Source organism: Nerophis ophidion, linkage group LG24, assembly GCF_033978795.1.
Source record: "Nerophis ophidion isolate RoL-2023_Sa linkage group LG24, RoL_Noph_v1.0, whole genome shotgun sequence".
Taxonomy (NCBI): domain Eukaryota; kingdom Metazoa; phylum Chordata; class Actinopteri; order Syngnathiformes; family Syngnathidae; genus Nerophis; species Nerophis ophidion.
Window position 1 is genome coordinate 39,273,504 of NC_084634.1, and position 17,500 is coordinate 39,291,003.

Below are 17,500 nucleotides of genomic sequence, written 5' to 3' on the forward strand. Positions count from 1 at the left end.
AGGACCCGGCCCTGGTGGTCACCGACACGCTGATGGTGGAGCTGGGCTGGCAGCTGAAGGAGGCGGAGAGGCAGCATCGGGAGAGGGAGAACCAGTACCGCCGCCTCCAGACCGGCGTGGACTACAGTTGGCTGGCGAGCACGCCGCGCTCATCCTACAGCCTCAGCACCGGGGAGAGGCTGTGCCTGGAGGACCTCTGCTCCAAGGTGGCGCCATCTTGCTGTGGACTGGTCATACTCAAGTAAGCACCTCTCTCCTCTCTGAAGTTAAGTGCACTTTTTTTGACACGATAACAGGAAATAGGAGGAAAAATATACCAACCATGCGCCATGGAGGCAATAGCATATTGGCTAAAATGTGGTTTGCAAGGGAAGTGACGGCAAACAGACACCAGGTACAGAGATTTAATATATTTATAGTAAATAAATATATATATAATAATAATAATAATAGACAATACTAATGAACTATAAAATAGTGTGTGTCAAAAACCCAAGAGTGTGTATGGTGTAAGACTATGTGTAGAATTTAACGGGAGGTGTTTTACCGTTAAGTGTTGGAGACGCGGTGCTGTCAGACAAGAGCGAGGCAGGCAGGGAAGTCCAAGGCGAAAGCGGGGTCAAAAGGCAGGAGCGAGTCGTTGTTGTCCGGGGGTGAGTGAGGAGTCGAGGAGCGAAGGAAGCAATCATAGGGAGAAGGAGATCCGGGGGAAAAAGTGAAACGCACAGCTCACTTTGCAGGCGACGGAGGGTACTGCGGGGACACGGGAGAAGACAAGGGACAAGTCAAGCCACGGAGAGGAAACAAGACAGAGCATAAAGCTCCGCTTACGGTTCACCATATGAGAACTAAGTTCCCGCGAGGATCCTTGGTCCACTGGTCCCTTTATCCAGCTTCACGTCGTCAGTCACAGGTGTGTCAGGCGTGGACTGCCACTGGCTGCAGTGGAGAGTGGGCGTGATCCGCTTAATGAGCGCAGGGGCGTGTCTGGAGTGCTGTCAGCAGCTCCTCTGGGTGGACCTGCAGCGGAGGGAGACGCAGACTGCGCGTCTTCCACAACATAAAACAACATTTTAAGATATATATTTGATTTTACGCTTATTTCTTTGTCACCTAAAACCCAAAACTAGCATTAAATTGATCCACATTGGATAGTTTTTCAGTGGCAAAATGAATTCATAAACGACCTTTTACAGTATCAATCAATCAATGTTTACTTATATAGCCCTATATATGCTTATGTATATTTTTCCGATTATTTTATTGTATTCCTAGTTGTATCGCTGGTTGAGAGCGTCAGGTTTAAACACTCATGACAAGCAAGGAATTGAACAGAGACAGAATCACATTTGGCTCAATGAGGAGAAACGCGTAGAGCAGATGAGTCGCCCGCTGGCCTGTTCTAAAAATAGCTCAAATAGCAGCACTTACCAGTGAGCTGCCTCTATTTTTTAAATTGTATTTATTTACTAGCAAGCTGGTCTCGCTTTGCTCGACATTTTTAATTCTAAGAGAGACAAAACTCAAATAGAATTTGAAAATCCAAGAAAATATTTTAAAGACTTGGTCTTCACTTGTTTAAATAAATCCATTAATTTTTTTACTTTGCTTCTTATAACTTTCAGAAAGACAATTTCAGAGAAAAAATACAAGCTTAAAAATGATTTTAGGATTTTTAAACACATATACCTTTTTACCTTTTAAATTCCTTCCTCTTCTTTCCTGACAATTTAAATCAATGTTCAAGTATTTTTTTATTTATTGTAAAGAATAATAAATACATTTTAATTAAATTCGTCATTTTAGCTTCTGTCTTTTCGACGAAGAATACTTGTGAAATATTTCTTCAAACTTATAATGATTAAAATTTAAAAAAATATTGTTAGAAATATAGCTTGGTCCAATTTGTTATATATTCTAACAAAGTGCAGATTGGATTTTAATCTATTTAAAACATGTCATCAAAATTAAAAAAATAATCCTAATTAGGAAAAATTACTAATGATGTTCCAAAAATTATTATTTTTAATTTTTCCAAAAAGATTGTAATTAGCTGTTTTTTTTTCCTCTTTTTTTCGGTTGAATTTTGAATTTTAAAGAGTCAAAATATATTTATAAAAATATTTATCTGTTTCTATATATATTTATTGTGAGAAATCATTAAGCTGATCAATGTTTCCACAAAGATAAATATCATTAATTATTTATAATAACATAGAGTTAAAGTTAAATTGAGCAAATTGGCTATTTCTGGCAATTTATTTAAGTGTGTATCAAACTGGTAGCCCTTGGCATTAATCAGTACCCAAGAAGTAGCTCTTGCTTTCAAAAAGGTTGGTGACGCCTGGCGTAGACAGGGGGGTTGTGGTAGCGGGGGTGTATATTGTAGCGTCCTGGAAAAGTAAGTGCTGCAAGGCCTTCTGGGTATTTGTCCTGTTGTGTTACGGTGCGGATGTTCTCCCAAAATGTGTTTGTCATTCTTGTTTGGTGTGGGTTCACAGAGTGGCGCATATTTGTAACAGTGTTAAAGTTGTTTATATGGACACCCTCATTGTGACCTGTATGCTGTTGACCAAGTTTGCGTGGAATTCACTTGTGTGTGTGTGTGTGTGTGTGTGTGTGTGTGTGTGTGTGTGTGTGTGTGTGTAAAAGCCGCATATATATGGAGGAAAAGTGGACGTGATGACAGGTTGTAGAGGAAACTAAAGGCCAGTCCCTTTAAGGCACAATATTGTTGGCCTGGTGGAAATCGGGAGAAATTTAGGAGAATGGTTGCCCTGGTAGATTTTCGGGAGGGGCACTGAAATTCGGGAATCTCCCAGGAAAATCGGGATGGTTGGCAAATATGTCTTTTATTTGGACTTTCCCTGATTGCATGGCAATAGCTGTTTTTAAGGGAGGGGGGGTCGTAAACAGCCATCGCCTTTGGTTACAAAACAATTAAAAGAAAAGGTGCCTGGAGGGGGGTCAGGTCCTGCTTCCTCTCTCTCCGCTTTGTAGATCTCGGGTCAAGGCAAAATCTTCCTGTGGGATAATACTTATAGAGCACTTTTCTCTAGTGACTCAAAAGCGCTTTACATAGTGAAAGCCAATATCTAAGTTACATTTCCACCAGTGTGGGTGGCACTGGGAGCAGGTGGGTAAAGTGTCTTGCCCAAGGACACAACGGCAGTGACTAGGATGGCAGAAGCGGGCATACTTGCCAACCTTGAGACATCTGATTTTTGGGAGGTGGGGATGGGGGGCGTGGTTAAGAGTCCAGTATTTCATATACAGACAATATATATATATATATATATATATATATATATATATATATATATATATATATATATATATATATATATAATAAATACTTGAATTTCAGTGTTCATTTATTTACACATATACACACACATAACACTCATCTACTCATTGTTAAGGGTTGAATTGTCCATCCTTGTTCTATTTTCTGTCACTATTTTTCTTACCACATGCATGTACAGTGGATGGCAGTATTGTCCTGTTTAAGAGTGTCACGACATTGCTGTTTACGGTAGACGAATTGCTTTATGGTAGACGAAAATGTGACTGCTGTTGTTGTGTGTTGTTACCGCGCTGGGAGGACGTTAATGAAACTGCCTAACAATAAACCCACATAAGAAACCAAGAACTCGCCCTCGATCATTCTACAGTTTCAAGGTCATTGGGCAGACACGCTGTTTATATTGTGGGAAAGCGGACGTGAAAACAGGCTGTCCTCACTCAGGTCCGCATGGAGCTGGGGGGGGCGTGGCCTCCAGCTCCGCCTGAATTTCGGGAGAAAATTTGTCCTGGGAGGTTTTCGGGAGAGGCGCTGAATTTTGGGAGTCTCCCGGAAAATCCGGAGGGTTGGCAAGTATGGAAGCGGGGATCGAACCTGGAACCCTCAAGTTTAACATTTTATTTTATTTATTTAACATTTTAAAATGTCAAATAATAGCAAAATATTGATATTTAGAATAATACTTTTTTGCTTGAACAGTCTTGTAGGAATAACCGCGGATGAGTTCCGAGGCCACGTTGCTGATAAACAACGTTTTTCGAGTAATTAGCACTTTTGTACGCCCAGGTTCCGTGACGCCATCCGAGCCGGCGAGCCCGAGGTCCAGGAGGTGTCCAGCCTCTTCCGCTCGGTCCTCCTGGAGGCGGTGGAGCACATGAAGGAGGAGCAGGAAGCCCAGCGGCTGGCCCGCCAGTGGAACAACAAGCGCGCCGCCAGCATGTCCTTGGTCAACTTCAGGTCCCGCATCAGGATCAACCCCTTCGGCAGCGCGGCGGCCCTGACGGCGGCCGACGGGGCCGGCTTGAGCGACCTGAAGACGGTGTCGGAGGACGTGGAGAGGTGCACGGAGAAAGGGGAGAGGGTGTGGAGCATGCCCGACTTCCGCTACAAAGGCAGTAAACTGGTGTGACGTGTCTGAAGATATTTAGAGACAACTTTATGCCAAGCAGGGATGCTTCGCTCCCATCCAAATGTCCACGTAATTAGGAACACACGGTTGTAGACGAGCACAATGTATCTACTGTTGCAATGAGGCAGGGGTCACCAACCTTTTTGAAAGCAAGAGCTACTTCTTGGGTACTGATTAATGCCAAGGGCTACCAGTTTGATACACACTTAAATCAATTGCCAGAAATAGCCAATTTGCTCAATTTACCTTTAATAAATAAATCTATATATATATATATATATATAAAAAAAATGGGTATTTCTGTCTGTCATTCCGTCGTACATTTTTTTTCCTTTTACGGAAAGTTTTTTGTAGAGAATAAATGATGAAAAAAGCACTTAATTGAACGGTTTAAAAGAGAAGAAAACAGGAAAAATATGAAAATTACATTTTGAAACAGAGTTTATCTTCAATTTCGACTCTTTAAAATTCAAAATTCAACCGAAAAAAAGAGAAAAACTAGCTAATTTGAATCTTTTTGAAAAAAATTAAAATAATAATTTATGGAACATCATTAGTAATTTTTCCTGATTAAGATACATTTTTAGAATTTAAATAGGTTTGTTAGAATATATAACAAATTGGACCAAGCTGTATTTCTAACAAAGACAAATCATTATTTCTTCTAGATTTTCCAGAACAAAAACTGTAAAATAAATTCAAAAGACTTTGAAATAAGATTTGAAATTGATTCTACAGATTTTTCTACATTTGCCAAAATAATTTTTGGGAATTTTGATCATAAGTTTGAAGAAATATTTCACAAATATTCTTTGTCAGAAAAACAGAAGCTAAAATCAATTGAATTAAAATGTATTTATTATGCTTAACAATAAAAAAAATAAATGTACTTGAACATTGATTTAAATTGTCCGGAAAGAAGAGGAAGGAATTTAAAAGGTAAAAAGGTATATGTGTTTAAAAATCCCAAAATAATTTTTAAGGTTGTATTTTTTCTCTAAATTTGTCTTTCTGAAAGTTATAAGAAGCAAAGTAAAAAAATAAATGCATTTATTTAAACAAGTGAAGACCAAGTCTTTAAAATATTTTCTTGGATTTTCAAATTCTATTTGAGTTTTGTCTCTCTTGGAATTAAAAATGTCGAGCAAAGTGAGACCAGCTTGCTAGTAAATAAATACAATTTAAAAAATAGAGGCAGCTCACTGGTAAGTGCTGCTATTTCAGCTATTTTTAGAACAGGCCAGCGGGCGACTCATCTGGTCCTTACGGGCGACCACTGCGTTGGTGACCCCTGCAATGAGGGGTGCAAAATCCTTTCTATGGCAATAAAATGTGCTTAAGTTGTACCAACCTAAGCAGCGTCATTCTGCTAAAAATAAGTAAATTTTAGGCAAATGTATTTGTGCAGACACCATTTACTTTGAGCTCCTCCCCGGATCAGAATCAGAATAGTTTTTTATCGCCATTGTTTGAGAACGGGTTCACAAACTAGGAATTTAGGATGACTGGATGACAGGAGCCAGATGAGGTGGTTCGGACATCTGGTCAGGATGCCACCCGAGGGAGGTGTTCAGGGCACGTCCGACCAGTAGGAGGCCACGGGGAAGACCCTGGACAGGTTGGGAAGACTATGTCTCCCGGCTGGCCTGGGAATGCCTCAGGATCCCCCGGGAGGAGCTGGACAAAGTAGCTGGGGAGAGGGGAGTCTGGGCTTCTCTGCTTAGGCTGCTGCCCCCGCGACCCGACCTCGGATAAGCGGAAGAAGATGGATGGATGGACAGACAAGTGGTGGGCCTTCTCTGCTGGCCTAACATAACCAGAAATCATCCTTAATGACTATGATAATTAGAGATGTCCGATAATGGCTTTTTTGCCGATATTACGATATTGTCCAACTCTTAATTACCGATTCCGATATCAACCGATACACTATATATACAGTGGTGGAATGAACTCATTATTATGCCTAATTTTGTTGTGATGCCCCGCTGGATGCATTAAACAATGTAACAAAGTTTTCCAAAATAAATAAACTCAAGTTATGGAAAAAAATGCCAACATGGCACAAAGTGCATTATTGTTTTTAACATGCCTCAAAACAGCAGCTTGGAATTTGGGACATGCGCTCCCTGAGAGAGCATGAGGAGGTTGAAGTGGGCGGGGTTGGGGATTGTATATCGTAACATCCCGGAAGAGTTAGTGCTGCAAGGGGTTCTGGGTATTTTGTTCTGTTGTGTTTATGTGGTGTTACGTTGCGGATGTTCTCCCGAAATGTGTTTGTCAATCTTGTTTGGTGTGGGTTCACAGTGTGGCGCATATTTGTAACAGTGTTCAAGTTGTTTATACGGTCACCCTCAGTGTGACCTCTATGGCTGTTGACCAAGTATGTTTGTATTCACTTGTGTACGGTTTAGTTCGGTTGGTAGAGTGGCCATGCCAGCAACTTGAGGGTTGCAGGTTCGATTCCCGCTTCCGCCATCCTAGTCACTACCGTTGTGTCCTTGGGCAAGACACTTTACCCACCTGCTCCCAGTGCCACCCACACTGGTTTGAATGTAACTTAGATATTGGGTTTCACTATGTAATGCGCTATATAAATGTAATTCACTTCACTTCACTACGTGTGAAAAGCCGTAGATATTATTTCTTGGCGCTCTGTACTTCTCCCTACATCCGTGTACAAAGCGGCGTTTTAAAAGGTCATAAATATTACTTTGTGTAACCGATACCGATAATTTACGATATTATATTTTCAAGCATTTCTCGGCCGATAATATCGGCAGTTCGATATCATCGGACATCTCTAATGATAATTATGATAATGATAATTAACCTCTTAAGGCCCAAGCTGTTTGTTTGCATGCTTTTTAAAAATTATCTTTGATATTTGGCCTTACTGGACCCTTATTAGATTAAAAACTAAGAACATATCTTTTGATATGATGTACTTAGTCCATAAGTACACAAACGTGTACTTCATGTTTAGTGACATGCATGCATCCATCCATGCTCCATCGCTGCAGCCTATCCCAGCTGCATTTGGGCAGAAGGTGGCGTACACCCTGGACAAGTCGTGTTTTTGTAGGTGGGAGGAAGCCAGAGTACCCGGAGGGAACCCACGCAGTCATGGGGAGAACATGCAAACTCCACACAGAAAAGACCCCGAGCCTGGGATTGAACCCAGAACTACTCAGGACCTTCGTATTGTGAGGCACATGTACTAACCCCTGTCCCACCGTGATGCTTGCTAATTCTTATTTTTACACATTTTTCCCAAATTCCATTGTATGTTATACTCTTCTGACACCACCAGATGGTAGTGTAAGTGTCCACATAAGTGGCCATAAGACCCCAATTCATTAATATACACAAATTTGGAAATAAGAGCTAAAAGGTGCTGTCCACGCATGTGGCCACTAAGCCAGATAAAAGCATTTTTATAATTACTTTCCCTAATTATTTCAAAGTATTCATATTTTCTTCATGTCTCTTTTAGCTTATAGAATTTTTATCCAATCAGAATTAGCGAGCTTATGTTGCCATGCTGTACCAAATCTGCCTTCAGAATCAATGTCTGTGCACTGTAAGTTAACGGGGACATACAGTTGATAGACAGTTGCGATAGCCAATCAGATCACGAGTTGTTGTAAGTAAGGCCTTCTCGCTGGCCTAAAGTTGAACGTGACGTGATTGCAAACTCGCCAGGCACCGTCAGCTAATGAATTTTGAGAACACATACAGTTGATAGACAGTTGCGATAGCCAATCAGATCACAGGTTGTTGCCGGTAGCCTGATGTTAACGAGGCGGTGATTGGATACACGCTTGTCATTCCCAAAGTGAGGAGCCATTCACAAGTTTCAGTTTAGCAGGACGCAGGAAGTGTCGCGCCGTAGCCAAACCAGGATAGCGGAGAAGGAGAACTAATCGTTGATCAGGTCAGGTGGCAGATTTATATATTTATTTGCAAGACCATTTTCAAGAAGGATATTTAAAGAGAAACCACATCATTGTGAGACCTATTGTCAGCCAACCTCGGAAGCTAGCTCAGCTAGCTCGGAGATGAAATGGGGAAATGCTCGCCATTTCCGCTCGAACAAGCCGACGACGAGGGCTTACCACCGTCTCAAACGGCGTGGAAAAGGTGCAACAAATTGTGAGTTCAAATATTTGATTTTTTCACGTTTGATATGTTTTTTGAAATTTGACAGTGCCACATAAGATATGTTTTCATTGCCGATACGGTTTTTAAATGCGCCAGAAAATAACACGTTTTGTACACTGTTGATGTGCAACAATGCACAGTAGTGCGTAAATGTGTTTCTGTATGGTATTTCTCCAGCGATGGTCATGTGGTGACATCATTTATGGTATTTTGAGAGCTCATCTTTGAAGTCGGACATCACTGAAGGCCTTTATATCCACACATCATGTCCTGTTTTTTTTTTTTTTAGTTATTTAAAAAAAATGACAAAAGTGATGGGACTCTTAGGGTTGTCAAACGTACGCCGGACAGGTTTTATCTGGCCCGCCGGATGAGTTTGCTAACTATAAAAATGAGCCAGAGTTTTTGTATTAGATAAACAGTTCTAAATGTGTCCACTAGATGTCACAATAGCAATTATTTGTATCTTTGTAGATTATGCTACAAAATGAACCACATTGTTAGTGCACCAGTCGAGGAAAATGATCAGACTACATAAATGTAATATGATTTTGATATCTTTTTTATCTTGATGGATTGAAAGTTAACACCAATGAGTTGACTGATGAACATTATCACGTAATTTATTCAGAAAGTATAAATAAAGACAGAATACTATTAACTGCAACATGTAAGTCTAAAAAAAACATAATTTGTACATTTTCAGAATGTGCTTGTTCTATTTTTAACAAAGAAAACAATTTGTAGTCGTGAAGTGAAGTGAATTATATTTATATAGCGCTTTTCTCTAGTGACTCAAAGCGCTTTACATAGTGAAACCCAATATCTTTGATTGATTGATTGATTGATACTTTTATTAGTAGATTGCACAGTACAGTACATATTCCGTACAATTGACCACTAAATGGTAACACCCCAATAAGTTTTTCAACTTGTTTAAGTCGGGGTCCACGTTAATCAATTCATGGTAGTTAATCAATTCATGTTATATTTTAAAGTTATATAAGTTATATTTTTAAACCAGAGTGAGTGGCACTGGTTGAGAAAGGTGGCTTCCCTCAGAGACACTGGCGGTCACCACACCCCTCCGACTTTCAGGTACAACCATATAATCTCACTAAAACACTAGTAACACAATAAGCAGATAATGGATTTTCCAGAATTATCCTAGTAAATGTGTCTAATAACATCTGAATCGCTCCCACTGCCCTGTCTTTTTTTTTTTTTTTTTTAGTCCTTCACTCTCACTTTCCTCATCCACAAATCTTTCATCCTCGCTCAAATTAATGGGGAAATCGTCGCTTTCTCGGTTCGAAGCGCTCTCGCTGCTGGTGGCCATGATTGTAAACAATATGAGGATGTGAGGAGCTCCACAACCCGTGACGTCACGCGCACATCGTCTGCTACTTTCGATACAGGCAAGGCTGTATCGTCTTTATTTTTAAGTTATCGTGCTGTGATTTTACCACTCCGGCCCACTTGGGAGTAGATTTTTCTCCATTTGGCCCCTGATCTAACCATTTGACTTGGTTTTAATTCAGAATCAATACGATTCTTGAGTCAAACCGATTTTTGCAAAAAAAATAAAATCCATCCATCTTCTTCCGGTTATCCGAGGTCGGGTCGCGGGGGCAGCAGCCTAAGTAGGGAAGCCCACACTTCCCTCTCCCCAGCCGTTTTGTCGAGATCTTCCCGGGGGATCCCGAGGTGTTCCCAGGCCAGCCGGGAGACATAGTCTTCCCAACGTGTCCTGGGTCTTCCCCGTGGCCTCCTACCGGTCGGACGTGCCCTAAACACCTCCCTAGGGAGGCGTTCGGGTGGCATCCTGATCAGATGCCCGAACACCTCATCTGGCTCCTCTCCTCCCGGATGACAGAGCTTCTCAGCCGATCTGTAAGGGAGAGCGCCGCCACCTGGCGGAGGAAACTCATTTTGGGGAAAAAAATAAATAAATAATTTGGTCCAAAAAAAAAAAAAAAACTTTAAAAAACATATTAGCTGACAAACACTAACATATGAATTTTATTTAAACATTGATTTAAAAATAAAAAGGTTTTATAAAAAACAAATAGTTAATTTTTGAAAATTAAAGAATGAATAGAGAATCGGAATAATTATGAATCAGGATTCGGATGTGAATTAAAAAATTTTAGGCACCGCTAATTACAAAATACCTGATACAACACTATTTTTAAATAAAAATTCCTTTAAAAAAAAAACCAAAAACTGCGATCAGGTGGCAACTTGTCCAAGGTGTACGCCGCCTTCTGCCGGAATGTAGCTGAGATTGGCTCCAGCACCCCCGCCACCCCGAAAGGGACAAGCGGTAGCAAATGTATGGATGGCAGCCCAGAAACAAAATGATATAATATAGTTAATATAATTAATATATTAACAATGCCAAATGTTCAGTGCATACAGTAAATCCCGATTTGCTATTAAAATGTAAAAAATATAGTTAGTGTACTGTAAATATATATATTTTAATTGTAAAACAACATAGGGGGAAGAGTGCTGCAGCTATGAATCCAGCAGAGGCCGTTCACTAAACAATTTCCAGCAGACAGACACTTTACCAAGACACGATGTTGTGTATTGTTTTGTAAGTAATTGTTCATTCATGTGTAAAACTTCATGTAAAAACTGTGAGAGGATTAATGGGGTTTTTCCACATTGGCTGGGAGGAGGCTCTCATTATGAAAACTTACAAAAAGTTAATTAGATATTTTTTTTGCACATTAAACTATATTAGAAATGTATTTTCCATAAGACTCCACACTCCTTTATAACAATCTCCAAATCATATACATGCAAAAGGTGAAAGCCCAACTGGTGGCTCTACCTAGTGGTGAAATAGGTAAGTTGCACTTTGTAAAAAATTTTTTTAAAAAAATTAACAAATATCCATCCATTTTGTACCGCTTGTCCCTTTTGCGGTCGCGGGGGGTAATCCATTATAAATACATAGACCATGAGATTTTTGATAGGCCCTAGATCAGGGGTCACCAACCTTTTTGAAACCATGAGCTACTTCTTGGGTACTGATTAATGCCAAGGGCTACCAGTTTGATACACACTTAAATAAATTGCCAGAAATAGCCAATTTGCTCAGTTTACTTTTAATAAATGAATCTATATATATATATATATATATATATATATATATAAATGGGTATTTCTGTCTGTCATTCCGTCGTACATTTTTTTTCCTTTTACGGAAGGTTTTTTTGTAGAGAATAAATGATGAAAAAAACACTTAGTTGAACGGTTTAAAAGAGAAAACACGAAAAATTTTTAAACATAGTTTATCTTCAATTTCGACTCTTTAAAATTCAAAACTCAACCGAAAAATGAAGAGAAAAACTAGCTAATTCGAATCTTTAAAAAAAAAAAAAAAAAAGAATTTATGGAACATCATTAGTCATTTTTCCTGATTAAGATTAATTTTACAATTTTGATGACATGTTTTAAATAGGTTAAAATCCAATCTGCACATTGTTAGAATATACAACAAATCGGACCAAGCTATATTTCTGACAAAGACAAATCATTATTTCTTCTAGATTTTCCATATCAAAAATTTTAAAAGAAATTCAAAAGACTTTGAAATAAGATTTATATTTTATTCTACAGATTTTCTAGATTAGGCAGAATATTTTTGGGGGAATTTTAATCATAAGTTTGAAGAAATATTTCACAAATATTCTTTGTCGAAAAAACAGAAGCTAAAATTAAGAATTAAATTAAAATGTATTTTTTATTCTTTACAATAATAAAAAAATGTTTATTTGAACATTGATTTAAATTGTCAGGAAAGAAGAGGAAGGAATTTAAAAAGGTAAATGTGTTTAAAAATCCTAAAATCATTTTTAAGGTTGTATTTTTTCTCAAAAATTGTCTTTCTGAAAGTTATAAGAAGCAAAGTAAAAAAATAAATGAATTTATTCAAACAAGTGAAGACTAAGACTTTTTATAATATTTTCTTGGATTTTCTAATTCTATTTGAGTTTTGTCTCTCCTAGAATTAAAAATGTTGAGCAATGCGAGACCAGCTTGCTAGTAAATAAATACAATTAAAAAAATAGAGGCAGCTCACTGGTAAGTGCTGCTATTTGAGCTATTTTTAGAACAGGCCAGCGGGCGACTCATCTGGTCCTTCTGGGCAACCTGCTGCCCGCGGGCACCGCGTTGGTGACCCCTGCTCTAGAATTAAAAAGAAAAAGGTACATTGAGCCACTTGTAACCTAATTGAGGTTTTGTGTTAATTCTATTTTACATTTAATCCAATGTTTTCGCGTTCTTTCAACATGAAATTCCTCTTCTAGCTGTATTTCTGCTTCACTTGGAAATGAGTCATTCCCTGCACACACATCACTCCCACATTCAAGGTCAGCGCACTACGAGCTTCTGCGTGCATCCTTCACAAGAAAAAAAGCAGATTAGCTGCTGCAAAGATGTGAAATACAATAAATGTGTATAAAATATTGGGAGATAAAGACATGGAGCATTTGATTGGTTTATTGTTTTCGGACAACTTAACGAATGCTTTGACGCGGGAAAGTCCTTTTTTACCAATGGATGAAGTGATAATAGTTATACTGTATAGTACAATATAAAGGACAGAGGGAATGCATTAAAGTCACATTAACGCGGCCTGACTCAGTAGTGGTAAAGTAGCTACACTAGCTGGTCACTCCATTAGGTACATTGGAGCATTACTAACTCTGCTATGGCATCGTGCAGGTGTACCTATTGTTGTGGCCAGGGCGTGCATACGGTCATAACCAATAACATCCAATAGAAATCTGTTGCTCTGAATTCAGTCTTGGAGTCAGCTCATAATGGCGCACATCGTCCCCTCTTGACAAAAACCTTGACCTTCTCCCGGCCAGTCTAGTTTCCTGAGGTGGGCTGCTGTGTCCACTGCTGCGGGCTCCAAAGGTGCGATCACAAGGTAGAGTTCAAGAATTCCAGAAGTTCGGCTCGATTTTTGTCCCGCTGGCAAAAGCAAACAAGCATGCAGCAACACCCTCATTAGCTTCTCAAACTAGTTTTTGTTAAAAATTTTGAGCACACCTATTGCCTGCTGCTATATCATATAGTAGTATCCTTATAAATATTAAATGAAATCGATTGATCAACTTGCAACGAGAAAAACTTCATTAACTTCGTTTATTGTCTCTTACAGAACAGATTTAAAATGCATCAATTTGCCTGGATTTACACAAAATATATACACATTTTGGACTAACCTAAACCATTTGATACTCGTTATAAACTTCCATTTACCGTATTTTTCGGTGTATACGTTGCACCGGCCGAAAATGTATAATTAAGAAGAAAAAAACGGGTGTAACAGTACACAAAAATGTCAGTTCGGTACGTACCTCGGTTTAGAGGTCATGGTTCGGTTCATTTTCAGTACACTAATAAAACAACAAAACATAATTTTTTCGGTTATATATTTACCAAATTTGTAAACAATGGCTATATTCTTTTAACATTGGGAATACTATAATAATTCTGCCCATGTTAATCAACATAAAACTGCCTCAAGTTGTTGCTCAAATTAAATAAAATGACAAAACTTTTCTTTTTTCTACATATAAAAAGTGCAACAAACAGTTTCAAGTCATCTCATCATGCTTAATTTATTACAGCATTTGGGAAACCTGTCGTTGACTTTTATCATGTAAATGTTATATTTTTTATCAACGTGATAGCAGGGACCCTGCCATTCAAAACCAGGCTGCTACATTACTACTGATTAATGTAACTATAGCTGAAAAAATAGTGCAATAGCAATAGGAGAGACTATTCATCTCTGAACACCATGGAGTTCATGTAGGCTTAATGCTGCACTTACATTATTATATACAATATCAGAGACAGAAACTCTTCATTTAAAGTACTTTAACTTTACAGCTAGTATACAGGACCTCCTATTGACTCCATTGTAAGCTGACTATATGTTTATTTACGAGGCAAAATGCATAACAAAAACAAACGTGTGTCTTCTTGTCTTACATAACATTTGTGAACAATAGGCAAAATGACCAAAAAGGGTACAGTTCCCCTTTAAACCATCAGTGGTAACATGAGCAAACTGGATCTTGTTATATTTTCCGGGTTGGAAAAATATAACTTTGAGAATGCTGCAATTATTGCTATTTAAGTAGCAATTATTGCTACTTAAGTAGCTCCAAAAATAGAAATACCTGTTTATCCTTCTTTGACTTCTTCACTTTCATCTTTATCTTCTTTCCTGATATCATGCTGTACTTGCCGCCTTTCTTCTTTTCCTTCAAATACTGAGGAAGCAAACAGAAGGAGCTTGGTCATCATGTTTGGATAATTAAAAAAGAGAAAGTATGATCGTTTTCAAATAGAAGCCATTAGATGCATGTACACAACCTTAGAGATCTGAATAGGCCCAGAATTGTCTTCCCCGCCTTTGGATTTCTTGTCCTTTTTACGTTTATGTCGCTTCTCTTTCTTGCCTTTCTGCTGCAAAAACCAACACAATTTTTCAACGGACACCAGTAATTGATAAACTCGCACCTTAATATGGTATCTTACCTTTTTGTGTTTGTCCTTTTTTCCTTTCTTCGGCTGCTTTCTGGACTTACTGAGAGTGTCTTAAGAGAACACAGTGAATCAGTTAAACCGCTGATGAAAACAAAAAACACCTTTGAATGTTCTCTTATTTATACATTCATCCATCCATTTTCTACCGCTTATTCCCTTTGTGGTCGCGGGAATGGTGGTGCCAATTCAATGTACAAATATAAAAACGCATATGGACCAGCAAAAATACATTTGGCACCACCTGTTAGGTGGCAGTATGCATCAAAATATCCGTGTGGGGGATATGGAGCCAGCGGTGCCTGCAGGAGCAAAAGTCACCGCCTCTGTCCATGCTGCTGAGGACAGAGCACCATCAGACGGGGGCGTGGCAGTGCTGATGGCGAGACACAGCTGGCAGGTGATTAGATTTCACAGCTGGCACGTGTTAATCTAATCATCTGTTGTCTTTAACAGTAAGCGGCCGGGAGCAGGAGGAGAGAGGATACGGACGTGACTGAAAAGTCACGTTTGGTATGGGGTGGCAGGGGGGTGTATATTGTAGCGACCCGGAAGAGTTAGTACTGCAAGGAGTTCTGTTACGGTGCGGATGTTCTCCCGAAATGTCGTTGTCGTTCTTGTTTAGTGTGGGTTCACAGTGTGGCGCATATTTGCCACAGTGTTAAAGTTGTTTATACGGCCACCCTCAGTGTGACCTGTATGGCTGTTGACCAAGTATGCGTGGCATTCACTTGTGTGACAAGCCATAGATATTATGTGATTGGGCCGGCACGCAAAGGCAGTGCCTTAAGGTTTATTGGCGCTCTGTACTTCTCCCTACGTCCGTGTACCACTCCGTGCAGCGGCGTTTTGAAAAGTCATACATTTTGCTTTTTGAAACAGATACCGATCATTTCCGATATTACATTTTAAAGCATTTATCGGCCGATATTATTGGACATCTCTAACAAAAACTCAGCAGAAATGTAGCAAAATGTCGTGATAGAACACTGCACAAAATAACAAGAAAATTGTTGATACCATTAACTAACAAAAACTCAGATATTCGTAGTTAAATGTAGGTAGCCTATGATATTTAAAAAAAAAAATGATACGCACATGCGTCATGGTCAGTTATGCCAATTAGACGAAGACGTTAACATACCACTACTTCTGGAGCTACTCCGGCTGTGACTGGAAGAATGTGATGAGCCTGTCGATGACGAAGAAGACGACGAGGTCGACGACGTCGAGGATGACGATGAACTGGAAGACGAGGACGAGGACGATCTACTACGGCTCCGTTTCCGCTTCCTCTTTTCTCTTCCTGCAACAATAGAAGATTCCAGATGCTAAAAATGCACTGCAAGATCTGTACAAATCTTTTATTAGAAAATATGGCAGCCTTGCCTCTGCTTTTGTCATCCGTCCTTGAACTGGAACTGGACACTCTGCATTCTGCTTTTGTTGACTAGAAGGAAAACAAAATGCATCAATATTAGGATGGTATTGATTGGCAACAGTAAATGGTCCCTAGTGTGTCAATGTTGTCTGTCTATCTCTGTTGGCCCTGTGATGAGGTGGTGACTTGTCCAGGGTGTACCGAATGCAGCTGGGATAGGCTCCAGCACCCCCCGCGACCTCAAAAGGGACAAGCGGTAGAAATTGGATGGATGGATATTGATTTTAATGCTATGTATACCAACATATTGTACAAACCCCGTTTCCATATGAGTTGGGAAATTGTGTTGGATGTAAATATAAACAGAATACAACGATTTGCAAATCCTTTTCAACCCATATTCAGTTGAATATGCTACAAAGACAACATATTTGATGTTCAAACTCATAAACTTTTTTTTGTGCAAATAATAACTTTAGAATTTGATGCCACCAACATGTGACAAAGAACTTGGGAAAGGTGGCAATAAATACTGATAAAGTTGAGGAATGCTCATCAAACACTTATTTGGAACATCCCACAGGTGTGCAGGCTTATTGGGAACAGGTGGGTGCCATGATTGGGTATAAAAGCAGCTTCCATGAAATGCTAAGTAATTCACAAACAAGGATGGGGCGAGGGTCACCAATTTGTAAGCAAAGTGTCAAACTGTTTTAGAACAACATTTCTCAACGAGCTATTGCAAGGAATTTAGGGATTTTACCATCTACGGTCCGTAATATCATCAGAAGGTTCAGAGAATCTGGAGAAATCACTGCAGGTAAGCGATGATATTACGGACCTTTGATCCCTCAGGCGGTACTGCATCAAAAACCGACATCAGTGTGTAAAGGATATCACCACATTGGCTCGAGAACACTTCATAGAACCACTGTCA

General features: G+C 39.3%; 2 protein-coding genes across 7 annotated transcripts in view; one reads left to right on the plus strand and one right to left on the minus strand.

Moving 5' to 3' along the window:
• Positions 1–4,711, plus strand: part of rd3 (retinal degeneration 3, GUCY2D regulator) — a 40,229-nt gene extending 35,518 nt beyond the window's left edge. For all 4 annotated transcript variants that reach the window (XM_061886338.1, XM_061886339.1, XM_061886340.1 and 1 more), the window contains 2 exons: positions 1–241; positions 4,091–4,711. The exon at positions 1–241 is cut by the window's left edge. In XM_061886338.1, coding sequence (XP_061742322.1) covers positions 1–241; positions 4,091–4,433 — 584 coding nt within the window. In that variant the 3' untranslated portion in view covers positions 4,434–4,711. The remainder of the gene's footprint in view (positions 242–4,090) is intronic.
• Positions 4,712–13,100: 8,389 nt separating this feature from the next.
• si:ch211-22i13.2 (uncharacterized protein LOC553945 homolog) overlaps positions 13,101–17,500 on the minus strand; it is a 5,809-nt gene continuing 1,409 nt past the window's right edge. Inside the window, exons 2-7 of one of the 3 annotated variants that reach the window (XM_061886342.1) lie at positions 16,572–16,632; positions 16,327–16,488; positions 15,177–15,235; positions 15,012–15,101; positions 14,816–14,908; positions 13,101–13,595 (exon numbers count right to left, since the gene is read on the minus strand). In XM_061886342.1, coding sequence (XP_061742326.1) covers positions 13,545–13,595; positions 14,816–14,908; positions 15,012–15,101; positions 15,177–15,235; positions 16,327–16,488; positions 16,572–16,632 — 516 coding nt within the window. In that variant the 3' untranslated portion in view covers positions 13,101–13,544. Of the gene's footprint in view, positions 13,596–13,975; positions 14,024–14,815; positions 14,909–15,011; positions 15,105–15,176; positions 15,236–16,326; positions 16,489–16,571; positions 16,633–17,500 lie in introns of those variants that run through there. The other 2 variants (XM_061886341.1, XM_061886343.1) reach the window with 2 other exon arrangements.